Below are 18046 nucleotides of genomic sequence, written 5' to 3' on the forward strand. Positions count from 1 at the left end.
CAGAAATTTTCTGGATTTTAAAAAATGTTTGGAAATTTCAAACTTTCTTTTAAAATTTGAAAACATGTTTGCAGTGTCAAAACAGTATTCACATTTTAATTAAAAACCCACTAAACAATAGAAAAATAGTCTCGCTATATAGTTTTATTGAGAAGAAACCAAATCCCTATAGTGTTGTCGCTACAGTTCCCTACTGACAGGCTAGCCCACTCGACGACACCTATGGGAAAGGCCGACAACTTTGACGCAGATAGCGTCAAATAGGGAGGCCCATCGTTAATGACCAAACGCGTACCCTGTCGCTGGTATTTCTCTGAACTCATTTCCCATTGGTTTGGGAAGGTTGGGTTTTTCTTATTTAGGTATTCTGTCAGTTCTATTTTATTTTGTATGGTTTTCCATATCTATTTTTTCCTTTTCCCATTTCCTTTTTTGGGGTTTCTCTTCCCTTTTTTATTTTCACTTTTTAATTAATTAGTTTTAAAATTCTTGATGTTTACACAATTATTTTTTTCAGATTCATAAATTTGGTAAAATTCGTGAATATTTGAAATGCACCAACTGCCTTAAAATTCAAGAAAATATTGTTTTAACTAATGAATTTTCTATTTTTTTTCAAAAAACCATGTATAGTTTATTGATTTCATTGAAATTTATTCAAATCTTCACTTTTTTGAATTTTCCAGACATTGTTTGAATTTGTGTCATTTCTTAAATTTTGCAAATGTTTTTCAAACTCCTGAACCTTTTTTAAATTTTTGAACAGTTTTTCTATTTTTAGAACATTTTCCAAATTTGTTTACATTTTTAGATTTAAGGCATTTTTTAATTTATGATTTTTTTCTAATCTTTTTTAGAAAAGAATAAGAAACACAAATGAAAGAAGAAAAACAGGGCCTTCGCACCCTGCATTGGGTTTAGGGTTTATGGTCGCTTTCGACTGATGTGCCGTTCATGGCGCATGATCCCACTCTGGCCAAGCTACATGTGGTTGTGCTCTTGGCAGGATTCTTGTTGTTCTGTTTCCACAGGGTCGACCCCTTCACGGAGCACGACCACTGCATTGGGTCCACCGATGGCTTCCTTGCTATTGATACCACCAATGATAAAAAAGGTCACACCTACAAGCTGATTACCCCTTGCTCAATGATGATGGTGGAACTCGAGGAGCTCGATGCAATCATTGGCAATGTTATTTCCGAGATGTTTGAAATCCACAAGGTACTGATGCAGCCGAGCATCGATGTCGGTTGTCCCATAGCTAGGACCAACGAAATTGTTGTATTATCCCTTCACAATCGTTGGTGATGGCTCCTCCCACATCTCCTCCTCCACCCACCTCTAACCATGCCAATAGCTCCCTCTAATCTAGGCCAATGGAGGGCCTTCTTAACTGGGATTTCTCCCCCGGTCTTGTGCTCGAGGCTCGGGTGCGTGCAAAACTCGGATCCATGGTACCCCCCCCCCCCCCCCCCCCGATTCTCCCAAGGAGTTCTTCTTGGTGGTTTCTTTCTCTTCGGCCTCATTCCCTCTCTCTGAATAATTGGTGGGGGTTGCACTTTAATGCTGCATTGGAGAGGTTTACCATCTGGTTTCCGTGTCAAGCATCTTACTGGTTCCCCGCAAAAAAAAAGAATCTTACTGGTTGGCAATATCATTTCTGTGTGGCATCTAATCGTGTGGGTCGTTTCATATTTTTGTATATTTTTGTTAGCATTTTTAGGTGTAGAAATAATATTTTCATTAAACATAAAAGGCCACTTGAGCCTGGTCTTCAAAGTCCAAACCCGCTTTTGGCAAGTGCACTGAGCTATCAAAAGTATATTTTGAGCAGGGGTCAGTGTGAGTAATATTGTATTGCCTCTGTAACTAAATATAAGATGTTTTTGCAGCTCAACACACAGCAAAAACGTTTTTTTAAGTTGACAGGAACTTCATTCATTAACAGACACAATTGTTGTTCATTAATTGCAAGCAAAGTACTCCATGCTCTTAGGTTTCATCTCGCATTCCACTAGGCATGCATGAGTGGATGACGCTTGAATAAATTCTTAGTGACTAGGCAATGCTATGCTAGCTGAACATTCAACATTCTCCGTGGATGGCTAGCAATAGCCTAGCATGACATGGCATCTGTCGTGCGCTTCTCTCTTGTGAGTTTAGCTAGCTAGGCAACACAAGACAATGATCTATTCTGATTGATGAAATCTCCACGACCACGTATGAAGATGATCCATTCATCTTGGGAGCCTTTCCAGCTACTTCTTGCCTGCCCTTGTCTTGGAGGAGGAAGAGGACGGCGGCGGCGACTTGGAGGAGTAGGCGTCGGGCTTGAGGAACAGCTCGTCGAACTGCTTGTGCAGGTCCTCCAGGCTCTCGCCCTCGCCGTCTTCCTGCTGCTGCATGGTATTAATTTCGGAGGGGTATTTTTGTTCCCGCGAGTTTGTTTTTTTCCTGGCGCGCCGTAGCCCAGATCCAAGCCCTGTCTAGCCCTGTATAACCCAGACCGTATATGTACAGTACCCTGGTCCGAAAAAAACATCACACGACCCCACGTCCACGTAAGGCCTGCCGAATCCAATCATTCACGCAGCTCCATCAATCTCGCGAGCATTGACGCAGCTCCATAAGTCACGTAGTAGATCTCCAGCGGCGGCTATCTCGTCGCCAGCGATCTCGTCGGACAGCGGGCGCGGCAACGTTGTAAATCTCCAACGAGCGCGCATAGGTACCGCATCCCGCGTCCCCCCTCTAGTCTCGCTCGCGGCAACATCGAACGAACTGCCGCCGCTAGTGGTAGTGGTTAACCTAGCAGGGCGGGTAACCTAGCTACCTGGCGGCGCATGCGATCGTGGATCTTGTTCCGGTAGTGCTGCTCCTCGTGATCTGGGTTCACGCAGCGTCGGTTGCCGTCGGCTGTGCGCACCACCAGTATCGTTATTTGATGTGGCGGCTAACCTAGGTATCCGGTGGCAGAGGTAATCACAGATCTAGCTAGGTTTTGAGATCGTGCAGTTCCTCGCGATTGAAAGTGATCACGACGGGTGCCGTGGCCATCTTCCTTACTAAGTTTGGCAGATCTGAACGGCCTCGGTTGGGGTTGTTTACATAACATCCGTGATCGTGTGCTATGTGTTGTATATTTCATCATTGATAATGTTTGCACATGTGATGATACATATTATTGGTTGTAGGAAATGGCGGATGAGGAGTTAACTGATATCATGGTAGACATGGAGTTTGGAGAACTGATGAAAGACTGGATAGAAGATTGGTCAGATGATGAAATTCAGATCGTGGAGATCGGTCAGAGAATGGGAACGAATGGGACGATCTTAATGTGAGTGGCATTGTCATGTTGTAATTTTTTGGTGACATCCGACAACATTAAATCTTTGTGTTGAAAATTTATAGATCGATGAGCTTGATGATGATCAGGAAAACAACTCGGAGCTCTCGAATGAAGATTACATTAGTCAGGTACGGAAGTGAAATTTTTTGTTGGCATGCAAATTGAATTTCTTCTGGAATAATATATGATAAGTAATTGTGTATTTGTGTTGTATTTTTCAGTTCATTTTCGAATGTCATAATGCGTACGACTATTACGGTGAATCCGACGCGGAGACAGGCCTTAACGACGAATCATTAGATGCACCTGATTCTGGGGAGTCCCAGTCGTCGGTCACCATGAGTGAGGTATGTGTGTAATCAATGTTCTATTGGAAGTAATGTTAAACCATAAAAAACTGTTTTCATGGCTGTGGTTTGATTGTGTAGGTGACACAAGATGATGGGGCAAAGAATGTCCAAGATACTACCAGTGCAGATGATAAGAGGGATATGTTCATGCAGATAATGGAAATGACCTTTACGTCTCACGATGCTGCGTATGATTTCTACAACAGCTATGCTAGAGATAATGGTTTCAGCATTAGAAAGAATAAGGTAAGGTATAGCAAAACCGAGTCACATCATATGCGTTATAGGCGGTTTGTTTGTTCCAGACAAGGGAAACATGACAGCAAGTTGCTAACCAAGGAAGGACACAGCCGTAGGCTCAGAGCCGAGACACGTTGCTTTTGCGAAGCGCACCTAGCCGTCAAGCTTGACCAAAAGCGTGGGGTTTGGTATGTTGAAAGTTTTGAGGACAAGCATAGCCATATGTTAGCAGGACCGGACGAGGTACCTTTTCTTTGGTCCCACAGAAAAATCAAAGAGTACCAGAAGCATGAGATAATGTCCATGGGAGCTGCAGGGATTAGAGTTCACGACATGATGGATTGCTTCATCAGCAAACATGTATGGTACGGCGGTGTTGGTTTTACCAGGCGTGAAATATACAACCTTTGCGCCAGGGAGAAGAGGAAGCTGCTTTCAAAAGGTGATGCTGCCACAGCCATAGGCATCATGGCCAGTAGGAAACAGAGGGATCCTAGCTTCTTTTTCGAGTACAAGCTGGATAAGGAAGGACATTGGAATAGGATGTTCTGGTGCGACTCCCAGTCTCGTCATGACTATGAGGACTTCGGCGACGTTCTTGTATTTGACAGCACGTACAATATGAACCGCTATGGTATGCCATTCATACATTTTGTTGGTCTTAACAATCACCGGAACACCACTGTTTTTGGTTGTGCCATAGTTTCGGATGAGACCGAAGAGACATACGTGTGGCCTGTGCAGACTTTTTTGAGGTCCATGTGTCAAAATATGCCTAAGAGTGTTATCACAGACGCCGACGCTGCGATGATCAAGGCAATTCGCGAAGTCTTGCCAGATGTGTGGCACCGTATATGTACGTGGCATATAGAAAAAAATATGAAGATTCACCTCAGTCACAAGTCCTTGAAGGAGTTCCGAACTCTTCTGTACTACAACACGTCCACGGCCACGTTTGAGGAGAGATGGCACGCATTTTCCAAAAGATGCCAGTCGGAAAAAACTGTAACATGGTTGAGACGGATGTATAAGAAGAGGAGACTGTGGGTCGCGGCTTATCTAACAGAGGGGTTTTGGCTTGGCATGAAAAGCAACCAGCGGAGTGAAAGCCTGAACTCATTCCTTCACCTCCACCTAGACGGTGAAATGACCCTGGTGGATATGATTTTGCACTATGAGAACGCCGTTGTGCGTATCCGTGAAAACGAGGCGCGAGATGACTGCACAGCCTCACAGAGTTTACCGGTGCCAGTTACTAGCTCGAGGGAACTTGAGATAGCTGCTTCTCACGTCTTCACTCCAGCAAACTTCCATATGTTGCAAGATGATCTTAGAAAAATTGGCGGCATGGAGATTGTAGAAATTAAGCTGGGAGACGGATCACAGCAGTACATCGTGGCCTGGAAGAATAACTGGAAGCGCCATTTTTGGGTGGAGTATACACCAGTAAATTCCGCAGAAACTATAAGGTGTAGCTGCAGAAGAATGATTCGAAAGGGTCTACCTTGCAAGCACATATTCCATGTACTGAAGCACTTGAACATATCTGAAATACCAAAGTGTTTAGTTCTTGTTTGGTTCACGAAAGAAGCAAGGTTGGGACTACCCGCAAGGTGCACAAGCGATCTGTTGGGATTTGGTTGGACTGGGGCCGGGGAAAGAATGAAATATAGCCAGGTCAGTGTGTTAGCGTCAGAAGCTATGCATGCGGCATGCAAACACCCTGCTTTGTGGGATCAGTTACAGGAGAGTTTGAAGGCTGTGATAGCTAAGAGTCATGAGTATGATCTGCTACAGGAAAATTTGATCAAGCAAAGAAATGACATCAGTAAGTGTGCAGTTGAATATGTGGACGATGGTGAAGGCAACATGAATGCGGTTAAAGATCCTATGAAAGTGTCAAGCAAAGGTGCAACAAAGATAGATGAGAGCCACCCTGTCTCGAAAAATGGTAGACCACTCTCTTTTGATGAGTTGAAAACCCGGTGCAGCGCTTGCAAATTGCTAGGACACACTAGACGTAGCAAGAAATGCAAACTAAATCAGAAGTAAGTGTTTGTATGCATTGTGGATTATTAAAAATTTTATCATTCATTAACTTAGCTTGTCTTTTATCATGTGCAGAACGGTGGAGAAGGAAGAAGAGTAGAACACTTGCTTCAATTATTTACTGTGTTAATCGGGCGGCTCATACTTTGGCTAAGGTAGCTGTAGGCGATTGTGTTTCTTTGGTTAGGAGGCTTTCGCCCCCCTGATTGTATCCTTAGTGTATTAGCAGATGAGATCCCAGACTTTGTTTAAATAAAGTAAGATGTTTCCCTCAAAACAAAAATCAAAAAAATTATTTACTGTGTTATGACCGGGGCGGGAGGTAGAAAGAATATCGTACATTTCCCCTCCCCACGTCCTAAATGCCATTAAATAAGTAACTGTACCACTCTCCTCCCCACCACGCACTCACCCACCTCCCACGGGCGCCGGTTCAAACTCCCCTCTTATCCCCACCTACAGTAGATCGAGAAAACCCTCGCCGGCGACCGCTGCAGCCGCCTCCATGGAGAGAAGCCTCGGCTGGCAGAGAGCGATGATGGAGCTCGCCGCGATGACGAGGGGTGGACGCGCAGTTGACGGAGGTGTGTGGCTGGTTCCCCAGCACGGAGATATTGGTCAACCACGCGCGTGGCCTCGTCAAAGTCCTCACCGACGCCGAGAAGAAGCGCGCCTTCCCCTACGGCCGCGGCGTCCTGTCGGCTCTCCTCCTCGTGTGGGCAATGCGAGAGGCCACGCTGAGCGACTCCCCTATTCAGCGCGCAAGGTGGTGGATGTACCGCTCCACCACCATGATGCTGCGGCCAGATCCAGCACGCGTCGCGTCGAGGGCGGAGCGCGTCAATGTCGAGCTCGCTCTCCCTGCGCCCGTCAGCCCGGACTACCAGGTCCGCCACATGCCGAAGCCAGTCCTGCCGTTGGGCTGTGACGTCGTGGAGGACGACGTGGAGGAGGTACTGGTCATCCCTGATGACCATGAGGAGGGCGAGGAGGACGCCGTGCAGATGGTAGCGCCGGTCGCTGTCGAGGGTGGCAAGACAATGCCCATCGACGTCGAGCTCCTTCCCCTCCTCCCTGACATAGTGAAGGTGGAAGAAGAGGAGGTGGCTTAGGATCAGGTGGCTCAGGATCAGGTGGCGCAGCTGTCGAAAAGGACGGCGGTCAAGAAGAAGGCTTCTCCGTGTGTGGTGCGCCGCTCATGCCGCCTCAAATTTCTGTAGAAGTGAAGATGGGCACAGTTGCTGAAGGAGGAGGAAGCTGCTGATTATCTTTAGTTAGGTATGCTGTTATATGTTTCAGCATATAAGTTAACATTATTTTGGGTTTGATGTTGGTTAGGTATGCTTTTATATGTAAGCATATAAGTTATGCAATCGATACGGTTTGGTCGGGTTCTTTGTGGCTGAAGAACTGAATATCTACTGCTCACCCTAAGTGTCAAGTTCAGTTAAATTTCAGAATATTGAATATGTACTGTTGCTTTGCTTCAGTGTTGCATCAAAGGTGTAGGTGCTGCTAGATGTTGCTCCTATGTTGCAACAAGACAATGAACTGGGCTGCTGCATAAATCAGTAGTGTTGCTAGGTGATGTGCCCATGCGCATCACTTACCAAATATAGAACATGCCAAAAGTGCATTGTCTGCCAAATATAGAACATGACAAAAGTGCATTGTCTGCCAAATATAGAACATGCCAAAAGTGCATTGTCTACCAATCATGATGGCTCCATGTTATTTATGCTGCAATCTTTGTTACACTTTTCCCATAAACTGAATAGCAAATAATTCACCAGCATTTCATCATGTCAATTACAATGATGTCCATAACTTTATGCACAATCTACTTGCTAACTATGACAGCAATCATAATGGCAAGCAGGCCAAGATACAGAAGACTCCAAATCCTAAAATCCTATCCCTATAGAGCAATATTTCCTTGTGCATCTTAACCATTGCCCTCTTTTCTTTCTCATTCCTTTTAATTTCAGCTTCATATTCTGTAATCTTAGTCTCCAGTTTCTTGTTCTTCATGGCAAGATACTTAATGACTGACTTTGCTTTGCTATCCCACTCCCCATCAACCCATTCAACATACTCAGAAGTGATATCATCCTAAATAAATCATGAGCAATTCAAGTCAATTTATAACTGAACTTGTCACTGCAAGCGTTAAACACTAAACTTTTTTGCAGCTTGACCGCAATAGCAGTACTAGTTTGAAGATCATGCTCAGTAGACTAACCTCAAACACACATCCCACGAATGCGCTGCCAACATTGTCTGCATCTATGCAGACACGTCCACCAGGAGTTTCCTGATGACCACATAGATGGAGCTTGTCATGGCCATAGGTCATGAATTGTGGGCGATAATGTTGGGATGTAAAGAACAACGGTAAAGAACTTACCTTTTTGCCACCAAAGTGTAGCACTGAAGAAACCCTAGCCGTGGGTTCTCCCGGCCCGCCGCCGCCCACGAAACCCCCGTCCCCTGTTCCACTCGATCCGCCTTCACTGCCTCCTGTGCCACCGCTCTTCTCACCGCAGCCACTACCGCCCGACGCCCAGCTCGCTATCATGCTTCACCGTCGAGATTTGGAGGCGCAAATGGAGAGAGATGGCTAGGGATTTGGAAAGGTAAATGAGAAAAGGGGAAAGATTGATGTGAACCTAGCAAAATTGGCTGGTGTAGCGCTGCCAGCACGATAGGCCGCCTGTGGGGCCCCTCACATGGTTAGATGGACCGTGCCTGGCATCATGGTGAGTACAAAAAAGTTAATTATCATACAATAAAAAACAATGGGTTTGTAAAACAAAATAGAAAAACATGATGCCTTATAACACGCGATAGAGCCAACGAGCTGACATGACTAATTTTCATCTGTGTAATATTACGTTTTGGCTCGATATATTTACTTAGCTAACATGACTACTTTTCATAATCATGTGATGAGGGGGAATTACCAGGAGATTATGCAAGATGATGACATGCAGATAGCTAAGGCAGAAGGCTAAGCTTGGTAGAGTTTTTAAAAAAAGTAAAGAATGTGAAAATTTTATATGAAACTTAGGAGAGCATTGAAGAGAAAAATAGAATGCGAATACTATTAATGTGAAAAATACAATTATAAAAAATTGGAGAACGAGAAAAATATTAAGCAAGAACAATTGATAAGTGAAGCCAAAACTTTATTGGTACGACCAAATTGTCTTCTCCGAGCGAATTGTATGACCGAATTGTCTGGTACGAGCGAATTGTCTGACAGACACATAGACATGTATGTGTCCCAATATTCGAGATGCCCTGTTTATTACAGAAAAATGATAGAAACCCTAAGATAATCATGCCGTCGAAACCTTCGACCGGACTAAATCCAAACCACTAAAACTTGAATCTTGCATGCCGCATGAATTCTTCAGGCGCGCCTTTTCCTTGCGATTTCGCGAATTTTGTTCTTCACACACTCCATCGTGTTCGAAGGTGACATAATCAACTCGGCGACGAAACGTCTTCTCCTTGCGTCAACGGTGGCCTGCCAAAAATGACATAAAGGTTACATGAACCGAAGTTGCTACACGACATACTAGCTAGTCTACAAACGTAAATAACAGCATACCTGTGAAAAATCGCGGGTCATTCGGTCCTCGTCCCAATGTTCTAGACATTCTGTGACAAAAAGGCCACAAGAGTTCCTAGTACATATGCAAACATTAGCGGTGGGCAATACGAACATGTGTGTTGTTGTTTGAATGTGCATGATGTCCTATTAACTCACCCATCCTCTTGCTGGGGCATGTCATACTCCTTGATAGGCCACTTACTTACGTCCGGATATTTCCCTGGTGTAATAAGATTTGCTAGGTGCATATCGTGTGCTATAGCCATTCGCTATAAAGAGGATAGTGTTAAAGACGAATAATAAACAACATGTAAGACCAATGGTACAAATGTTGGTTATATTACCAGTGCTTTCACAGTCTTTTCTGTCAGGTCCAGAGGATAGAGCGAATCGAGAACTTGGAATTCTTGCTTGATCAAGTGCATGACCACGGTCATCCAGTGGGCATTGTCGATATTCAACGCGATATACATCTACAGTGCAAAAAACCATTGTGGATCAAACGAAATACTTGATGAAATGTCCTGTAGTGAAGAATTACAAACATAACGTACCTTATCATGCACAGTATACTCTTTCGTGACTCTATTAACTGCTCCAGCTTTGGACAGAGCACTATCCATGTTGCAGCTCGACGGCAATGGATCATCTCGTGCGATAGCACGATCTACAAGGAATTTGGACCTCCACGCTGGACAGAGGTGACGATCATGACCAACGCGCAGCTCCAAATGTCCCATATAAGCATCAATAACCTTCATAGAATATCAGGGCATTACATGTTGAAAGTTGAGACATAGATTATTGAGAATTTTAATAACAGGACATGCAAGTAGTACTTACATCGTCCAACAGCCATCTGTGAGTTAGTACCGGTCGAATCCTTTTGAAAGTCAGAGATATGCCACGCCCTTCACTGTAGTAAACTTTCTTCCCCTTATTCTTCTCGGTGCTAGCAACTAACTCGACAAATGAAACAGCTGCATCAATTATTTCCGGCGTCAACTCATCTGCCACAACCTCCGGCTCATGATTTTCAGAAAACAGAGCTGCATGAAATAATATGAACGTCAACAATGGTGATGATATGCATTCGTAGTATATAACAAATTAATAAAGTTAGTTACGATACCTCTACTAGCAGTAGTAGTACCAGAGGGTTTCTGACCACGGTTGGTACGCCTTCTGGGCTTGTCAAGTGCGTAGGGGGATTCAAATTTCTTAGGAACGGTCCGCTTGCGCTTACCGGACATAACTTCCTCATCCTTATCGATTGTTGCACCCTTTTTTCCATTCGCCTTAGCCATGAACTTGCTGACAGAAGATGGACAAATGTCTATGTCCGATGAAGGTGCTTGAGTAGAAGTACCAACGACCCAAGGGTTTTCGGGTGTAGCGCCACATTCATCATTACGCTTAATAGGTGAAGCTTCCTTGTGTCCATTCATCTTCGGTGGGGTTTTCTGTTTGGTAAACAAAATCGTGTGAACATTTCAGCACGTAAATAAATTAAAGGAGAAAATTATATACAGAAATATATGTACATAGTACCTCAGGTGCAGTTTTATGGTTGGGAACCACTTCATCAGGCTGCGTCATGTCAATGACAGGCTCTCCGCGTGAGTCTATGTCATCCTTGTACACGAATTCCTTCTTTTCATATGGACCGTTCTCAAACGAATCCAGTTCTTCATCCACATCATTGTCCGCGGATGGCACGGCAGCAACCGGCTTGTACATGACACCTGATTTGTTCAACTTCTCCAACAACCGCTGTAATAGAAATATAAATTTAGTAATGCTTGCATGGTTTAAAACAGCAAACATACTGTAAACTAGAAGTTAGGGTGTGACACCTCAGCAACTTGATCAGGGATTTGCCTCATCTGGGTGTGTATGAAGTCCATGCACCGCTTCATTAGAAGCTCCATCAAATCTTCCGACATTGGGGCTGTCGTCGACTTCTTTGCGTTTCCATTTGCAGGCTTGGTTTTTGGCTTCATGGTAGGCGCATTATTTGGGATTTTGGGCTCCTGCGCCCTATACTCTTGGGTGATATTATTTTCGATCTGGATGCGATATTGAAGTACATGTGATGAATAAAAAATAAATATTATTAAGTTACAAAACATTTAAGAAAGACAGAACACAATGACTTACCTTGACGTTACCACGACCGCGCCCATTGTCATAGTCGAACCGATCTCTCTTAGTGGTTGCACCTTCTGTCCAATTCCTCATAAGAGGTTGTATGGACAAGTTGGGATTATAGGCGCATTCGCCTTCGACAGGTTGCACCTTCTTCCAGTACAAGTACTAGAAAAAAATATAAGTATTTAAAGTTAGTACAATACATCACATAAAATTGCAATGATATAATAATTGACATTATGCAACAGGTCTCATATGTGTACCTGCAACAGAGCCAAATTGCCTTTCGGCCATTGGCGGAGGTGTTTGCCTTTATTGACTATGCGAAGGCAATCAAGGAGAACACGCAGGGTGAACACATTCCAGTTAATCTTTGAAATACGTTTCACATCATCGACCAAAGCGTAGTACTGCTTTGGCACAATCTTGCTCGACATGGGAGCAATAATTGTTCCTAACAGGACAAGGACTACTTTCCGAAGGAAATCGTCGTCGGTGGCTTTACTTTTAATTATGTCCTCAATGAGATTATCTAGCACTATGTTTTCTGATGTCTTACTGAGAAATTGTGGCGGCACCCGCTCCTTGAAGTCCTTGCCTTCTTCAATCATAATGTCTGAAGCGGACAGTCCTTGGTTCTCGAGGTTAAAGATGCACTCGACGTCGACCGCACCGAGAGTCACCTCCCCAACCTGCTCTTGTATAATGAATCTGGCCGTGCTGGCCTGAAAATTCTCAATCATATACCTAATCAGTAGGGTACGCATCTTAATAGATGGTATCTGCAGCATGTTGCGCAATGTTGTATCAGCCACTCTAGCGTGTTGACCGCTCGATAGAGCGGCAACAAGCTTGCACCATTTTTCAACGGCGCATACTATTTCTCCATTCAACTCGTCCATCCAGTTGAAAGAAAATATATAACTTCGTGACATTAGCAAACACTAATGCAAAAATAACAATAGACATGTAAAAATATAAAACTTTCTGGCAGTAGCTAACACTAATGCAAAAATAACACTAATGCAAATATAAAACTAGCACCATGTATACTGCAACATGCAGCCAAGTGTGTGCTGATATGAGGCAATAAAAAAATAACTACAATTGGTAATTGAATTTACTTGCATGTGATCAAGTTCTTTGAGTATGAGATAAATTATGTAATCAATAAATCTAATATGGTAAACTGTTACTAATTCGTCTGGTTGTCTTATTAACAGGGTGACAAATTGATCAGCTGTAAATAACTACAGTCTATAGCAATGGTACCTATTTGAGGTTCATCAACATCTAATGCTTATAACTCTTTAATGTTCTATGTGCACAATAATATAATTGGATCGTGTGACAAAAATATAATTGGATCATGTGACAAAAAATCTATTTCATCATGCTTCTCGAGAAACAACATCTTATTCTACCATGCTATGAAAGAACCAAAGATTTAGTTCATCTACGCCATCTGGTCAGAACGCATCTAGTCGAGTTGATACTAGTTGAAAGTATGTGGTAAACCTAAGTCCATCAAAGCAACGAGACGGAGGAACTAGCTTGCTATGAAGGCACGAGGTAAGGAGGACAACTTACTTGATCGGTCGACGAAGATGAAAGAAGTCGGCGATGCGTTGTCGACGTAGTTCGTCGAGGTCGGCCAGCACGTGCGGACGACCTTGATCTTCTCGGGGTTTTTGTGGCGTGTGGGATGCGGTAGACGGAGCTGTCGACGACTCGCCGGCAGGAGGCGATCTAGTCGACGACATGTGCGAGGAGGTGGAGATTATATACGAGGTCGACTCCTAGGTCGTCGTAACTTCCCTTTGGCCAATCTCGCGATCTATATTTTCCTCCGTTCAAGCGAGGATGAACATGCTCTTCAATCGTAGGGATTAGGAACATAAGGATTAGCACGATCCCGGAATTGTGTAACAGAACGGCAACTACTCCCGTGATCGACGTGCGTATGATCGACGTGCATGGAAAGCGCAGCGTTGTGGGCCCCCACAATATGGATCCGACAGTTATTTGCGGTCTGGGCCGGCCCACCTACCTACATTGTTTCTTCCCTCAAAATAAATATCATTGGTTCTTCCCTCAAAAAAAAATCTTTGTGACACTTATTAGTTATTGTATACTTGTATATGTTCAACAATATTTATAGTATCTCTATCATTTCTACAATATTATATATTCAAATGTATTGTTCCTCTTTCCCTTTTAATTTGGTTTTCCTGTTATTTTATGTTTTCTCCTTCTTATTCCTAATTGTTTTTTCATGTTTCATAAATTCCATATCACTTCTTCTCATACTTTTCAATTTCATTTCAAATATGTATGATTAAATGTTTTCCTATTTATGACTTCCTAATTGGTGGGACCGGCAAGGAAAAGCACTTTCAGACCTGCCTTCTGGCAGACCCGAATGATCCTGCTTGTACATAGTGCATGTGGAGGCATGCATGAGATGACCCCAACTTTTGGGACCATGTGGGCATGGCCAATGTGGTCCCCCAGGCAAGGTGTGCACAAATTCAGACACAAAACGCACGTTGCGTCACGTGGGGGCAGTGTTGTAGGGTTTTGTCGCCGAAAAAACCTAGAAAATGCATCGAGTGTCGGAAATGAACGATACTTGTCATGCATGCATGCCATGGTCATCCTAGGGTATGCATAAAGTTTGGGATCATTTGGTGGGACCGGCAAGGTAAACTACTTTCAGACCTGCCCTCCGGCAGACCCGAATGGTCCTGCTTGTACATGGTGCATGTGGAGGCATGCATGAGATGACCACAACTTTTGGGACCATGTGGGCATGGCCAATGTGGTCCCCAAGGCAAGGTGTGCACAAATTCGGACACAAAACGCACGTTGCGTCACGTGGGGCCAGTGTTGTGGGGTTTTGTCGCCGGAAAAACCCTAGAAAATGCATCGAGTGTCGGAAATGAACGATACTTGTCATGCATGCATGCCATGGTCATCCTAGGGTGTGTATAAAGTTTGGGATCATTTGGTGGGACCGGGAAGGAAAACCTCTTTCAGTCTTGCTCTTCGGCAGACCCGAATGGTCCTGCTTGTACATGGTGCATGTGGAGGCATGCATGAGATGACCCCATGATACGTCTCCGTCGTATCTACTTTTCCAAACACTTTTACCCTTGTTTTGGACTCTAACTTGCATGATTTGAATGGAACTAACCCGGACTGACGCTGTTTTCAGCAGAACTGCCATGGTGTTATTTATGTGCAGAAACAAAAGTTCTCAGAATGACCTGAAACTTGACGGAGCTTATTTTTGGAAAATATAAAAAATATTGGCGAAAGAATCAAGGCCAGGGGGCCCACACCCTGGGCACGAGGGTGGGGGGCGCGCCCTACCCCCAAGGGCGCGCCCCCTGCCTCGTGGGCCCCCTGACGCTCCACCGACATAAACTCCAACTCCATATATTCGTGTTCGGGGAGAACAAAAATCAAAGATAAGGATTCATCGCGTTTTACGATATGAAGCCACCACCAAGCCCTAATCTCTCTCGAGAGGGCTGATCTGGAGTCCGTTCGGGGCTCCGGAGAGGGGAATCCGTCGCCATCGTCATCATCAACCATCCTCCATCACCAATTTCATGATGCTCACCGCCTGCGTGAGTAATTCCATCGTAGGCTTGCTGGACGGTGATGGGTTGGATGAGATTTATCATGTAATCGAGTTAGTTTTGTTAGGGTTTGATCCCTAGTATCCACTATGTTCTGAGATTGATGTTGCTATGACTTTGCTATGCTTAATGCTTCTCACTACGGCCCGAGTGGCATGATTTTAGATCTGAACCTATTATGTTTTCATGAATATATGTGAGTTCTTGATCCTATCTTGCAAGTCTATAGTCACCTACTATGTGTTATGATCCGGCAACCCCGAAGTGACAATAATCGGGACCACTCCCGGTGATGACCGTAGTTTGAGGAGTTCATGTATTCACTATGTGTTAATGCTTTGGTCTGGTACTCTATTGAAAGGAGGCCTTAATATCCCTTAGTTTCCGCTAGGACCCCGCTGCCACGGGAGGGTAGGACAAAAGATGTCATGCAAGTTCTTTTCCATAAGCACGTATGACTATATTCAGAATAGATGCCTACATTACATTGATGAATTGGAGCTAGTTCTGTGTCACCCTATGTTATGACTGTTACATGATGAACCGCATCCGGCATAATTCCCCGTCACCGATCCAATGCCTACGAGCTCACATATTGTTCTTCGCTTATTTACTTTTCTGTTGCTACTGTTACAATCACTACAAAACCCAAAAATATTACTTTTGCTACCGTTACCGTTACTTCCATATTACTTTGCTACTAAATACTTTGCTGCAGATACTAAGTTATCCAGGTGTGGTTGAATTGACAACTCAACTGCTAATACTTGAGAATATTCTTGGGCTCCCCTTGTGTCGAATCAATAAATTTGGGTTGAATACTCTACCCTCGAAAACTGTTGCGATCCCCTATACTTGTGGGTTATCAAGACTATTTTCTGGCGCCGTTGCCGGGGAGCATAGCTCTATTCTTTGAGTCACTTGGGATTTATATCTGCTGGTCATTATGAAGAACTTGAAAGACGCGAAAACAAAAAATTATCCCTCAACTACGAGGGGAGGTAAGGAGCTGCCATCTAGCTCTGCACTTGATTCACCTTCTGTTTTGAGTAAGCTTGCGACACCTAAACCTGGTTCTGCTATTCATTCTGACATGTCGCATGTTATTGATGATGCCACTTCTGCTATGCATGATACTTATGATGAAACTACTTCTATGCTTGATACTACTGTGCCATTTGGTGAATTTCTCAATGAACAACTTGCTAGGGCTAGAGAGAATGAAATTATTGAAACTGATAATATTGATGAAAGTGATGATGAAGGCTCTCCCAATAAATATGAATTGCCTGTTGTGCCTGAGGGCTATGTTATGGATGAAGAGACTAAAAGAGACTTTCTTGCTTGCAATGATAGAAGTGATCTTAAGAAATTATTAGCTAAGCTTAAACAAAAAACTCTGAATGCTAGAATGAAATATGATCCTGCTTATGCTACTTCACCTATCTTCGTTACTGATAAGGATTATGAATTCTCTGTTGATCCTGATATAATTACTTTGGTTGAATCTGATCCTTTTTATGGCTATGAATCTGAAACTGTTGTGGCACACCTTAGTAAATTAAATGATATAGCCACCCTGTTCACTAATGATGAGAGAATTCGCTACTTATATATCCTTAAAATATTTCCGTTCTCATTAAAGGGTGATGCTAAGATATGGCTTAATTCTCTTGATCCTGGTTATGTGCGTAGTCCCCAGGATATGATTTATTACTTCTCTGCTAAATATTTCCCTGCTCATAAGAAACAAGCTGCTTTAAGGGAAATATATAATTTTGTGCAAATTGAAGAAGAGAGTCTCCCACAAGCTTGGGGAGGCTTCTCCAATTACTTAATGCTTTGCCTGACTATCCTCTCAAGAAAAATGAAATACTTGATATCTTTTATAATGGACTAACCGATGCTTCCAGAGATTACCTGGATAGTTGTGCTGGTTCTGTTTTCAGGGAAAGAACACCGGATGAAGCTGAAATTCTATTGAATAATATGTTGACAAATGAAAATAATTGGACACTTCCTGAGCCAACTCCTGAGCCTATTCCTAAGCCAACTCCGAAGAAGAGAGGTGTTCTATTTCTCAGTCCTGAAGATATGCAAGAGGCAAAGAAATCTATGAAAGAAAAAGGTATAAAAGTTGAAGATGTTAAGAATTTACCTCCTATTGAAGAAATACATGGTCTTAATTTACCACCTATTGAAGAAATATATAATCTTAATTCATCACCTATTGAAGAAACACATGGTCTTGATAACCCGACACAGGTAGTAAAGGTAAATTCTCTCTATAGATTTGATCAAGGTGATATTCCTCACTATAAGTCTGCTAGACAGTGCTTAGATGAGTTTGACAATTTTATTGTTAAACAAGAAAACTTCAATGCTTATTTTGGTAGAGAATTAAAACGCAGTTCTTATATGCTTGAACACTTGGGTGATTATATGTCTAGAGTTAAGGGTGAACTTAAACTCATTAGTAAACATGCTTCTATGGTTACCACTCAAGTAGAACAAGTACTTAAGGCTTAAAATGATTTGCTCAATGAATTGAATAATAAGAATAATGACTATGATGTTACAGTGGCTACTAGAACTGGTAAGATGACTCAGGAACCTTTGTATCCTGAAGGCCGTCCTA

The 18046-nt window shown here is 43.3% G+C and overlaps 1 protein-coding gene across 1 annotated transcript in view; it reads right to left on the reverse strand.

Annotated features, from left to right (window-relative positions):
* Nucleotides 1–2258: 2258 nt before the first annotated feature.
* The window catches only part of LOC123100535 (chaperone protein DnaJ), a 41039-nt gene continuing 25251 nt past the window's right edge, over nt 2259–18046 (reverse strand). The window contains exon 6 of the mRNA XM_044522449.1: nt 2259–2393. Coding sequence (XP_044378384.1) covers nt 2259–2393 — 135 coding nt within the window. The remainder of the gene's footprint in view (nt 2394–18046) is intronic.

Source organism: Triticum aestivum, chromosome 4D (assembly GCF_018294505.1).
Source record: "Triticum aestivum cultivar Chinese Spring chromosome 4D, IWGSC CS RefSeq v2.1, whole genome shotgun sequence".
Taxonomy (NCBI): domain Eukaryota; kingdom Viridiplantae; phylum Streptophyta; class Magnoliopsida; order Poales; family Poaceae; genus Triticum; species Triticum aestivum.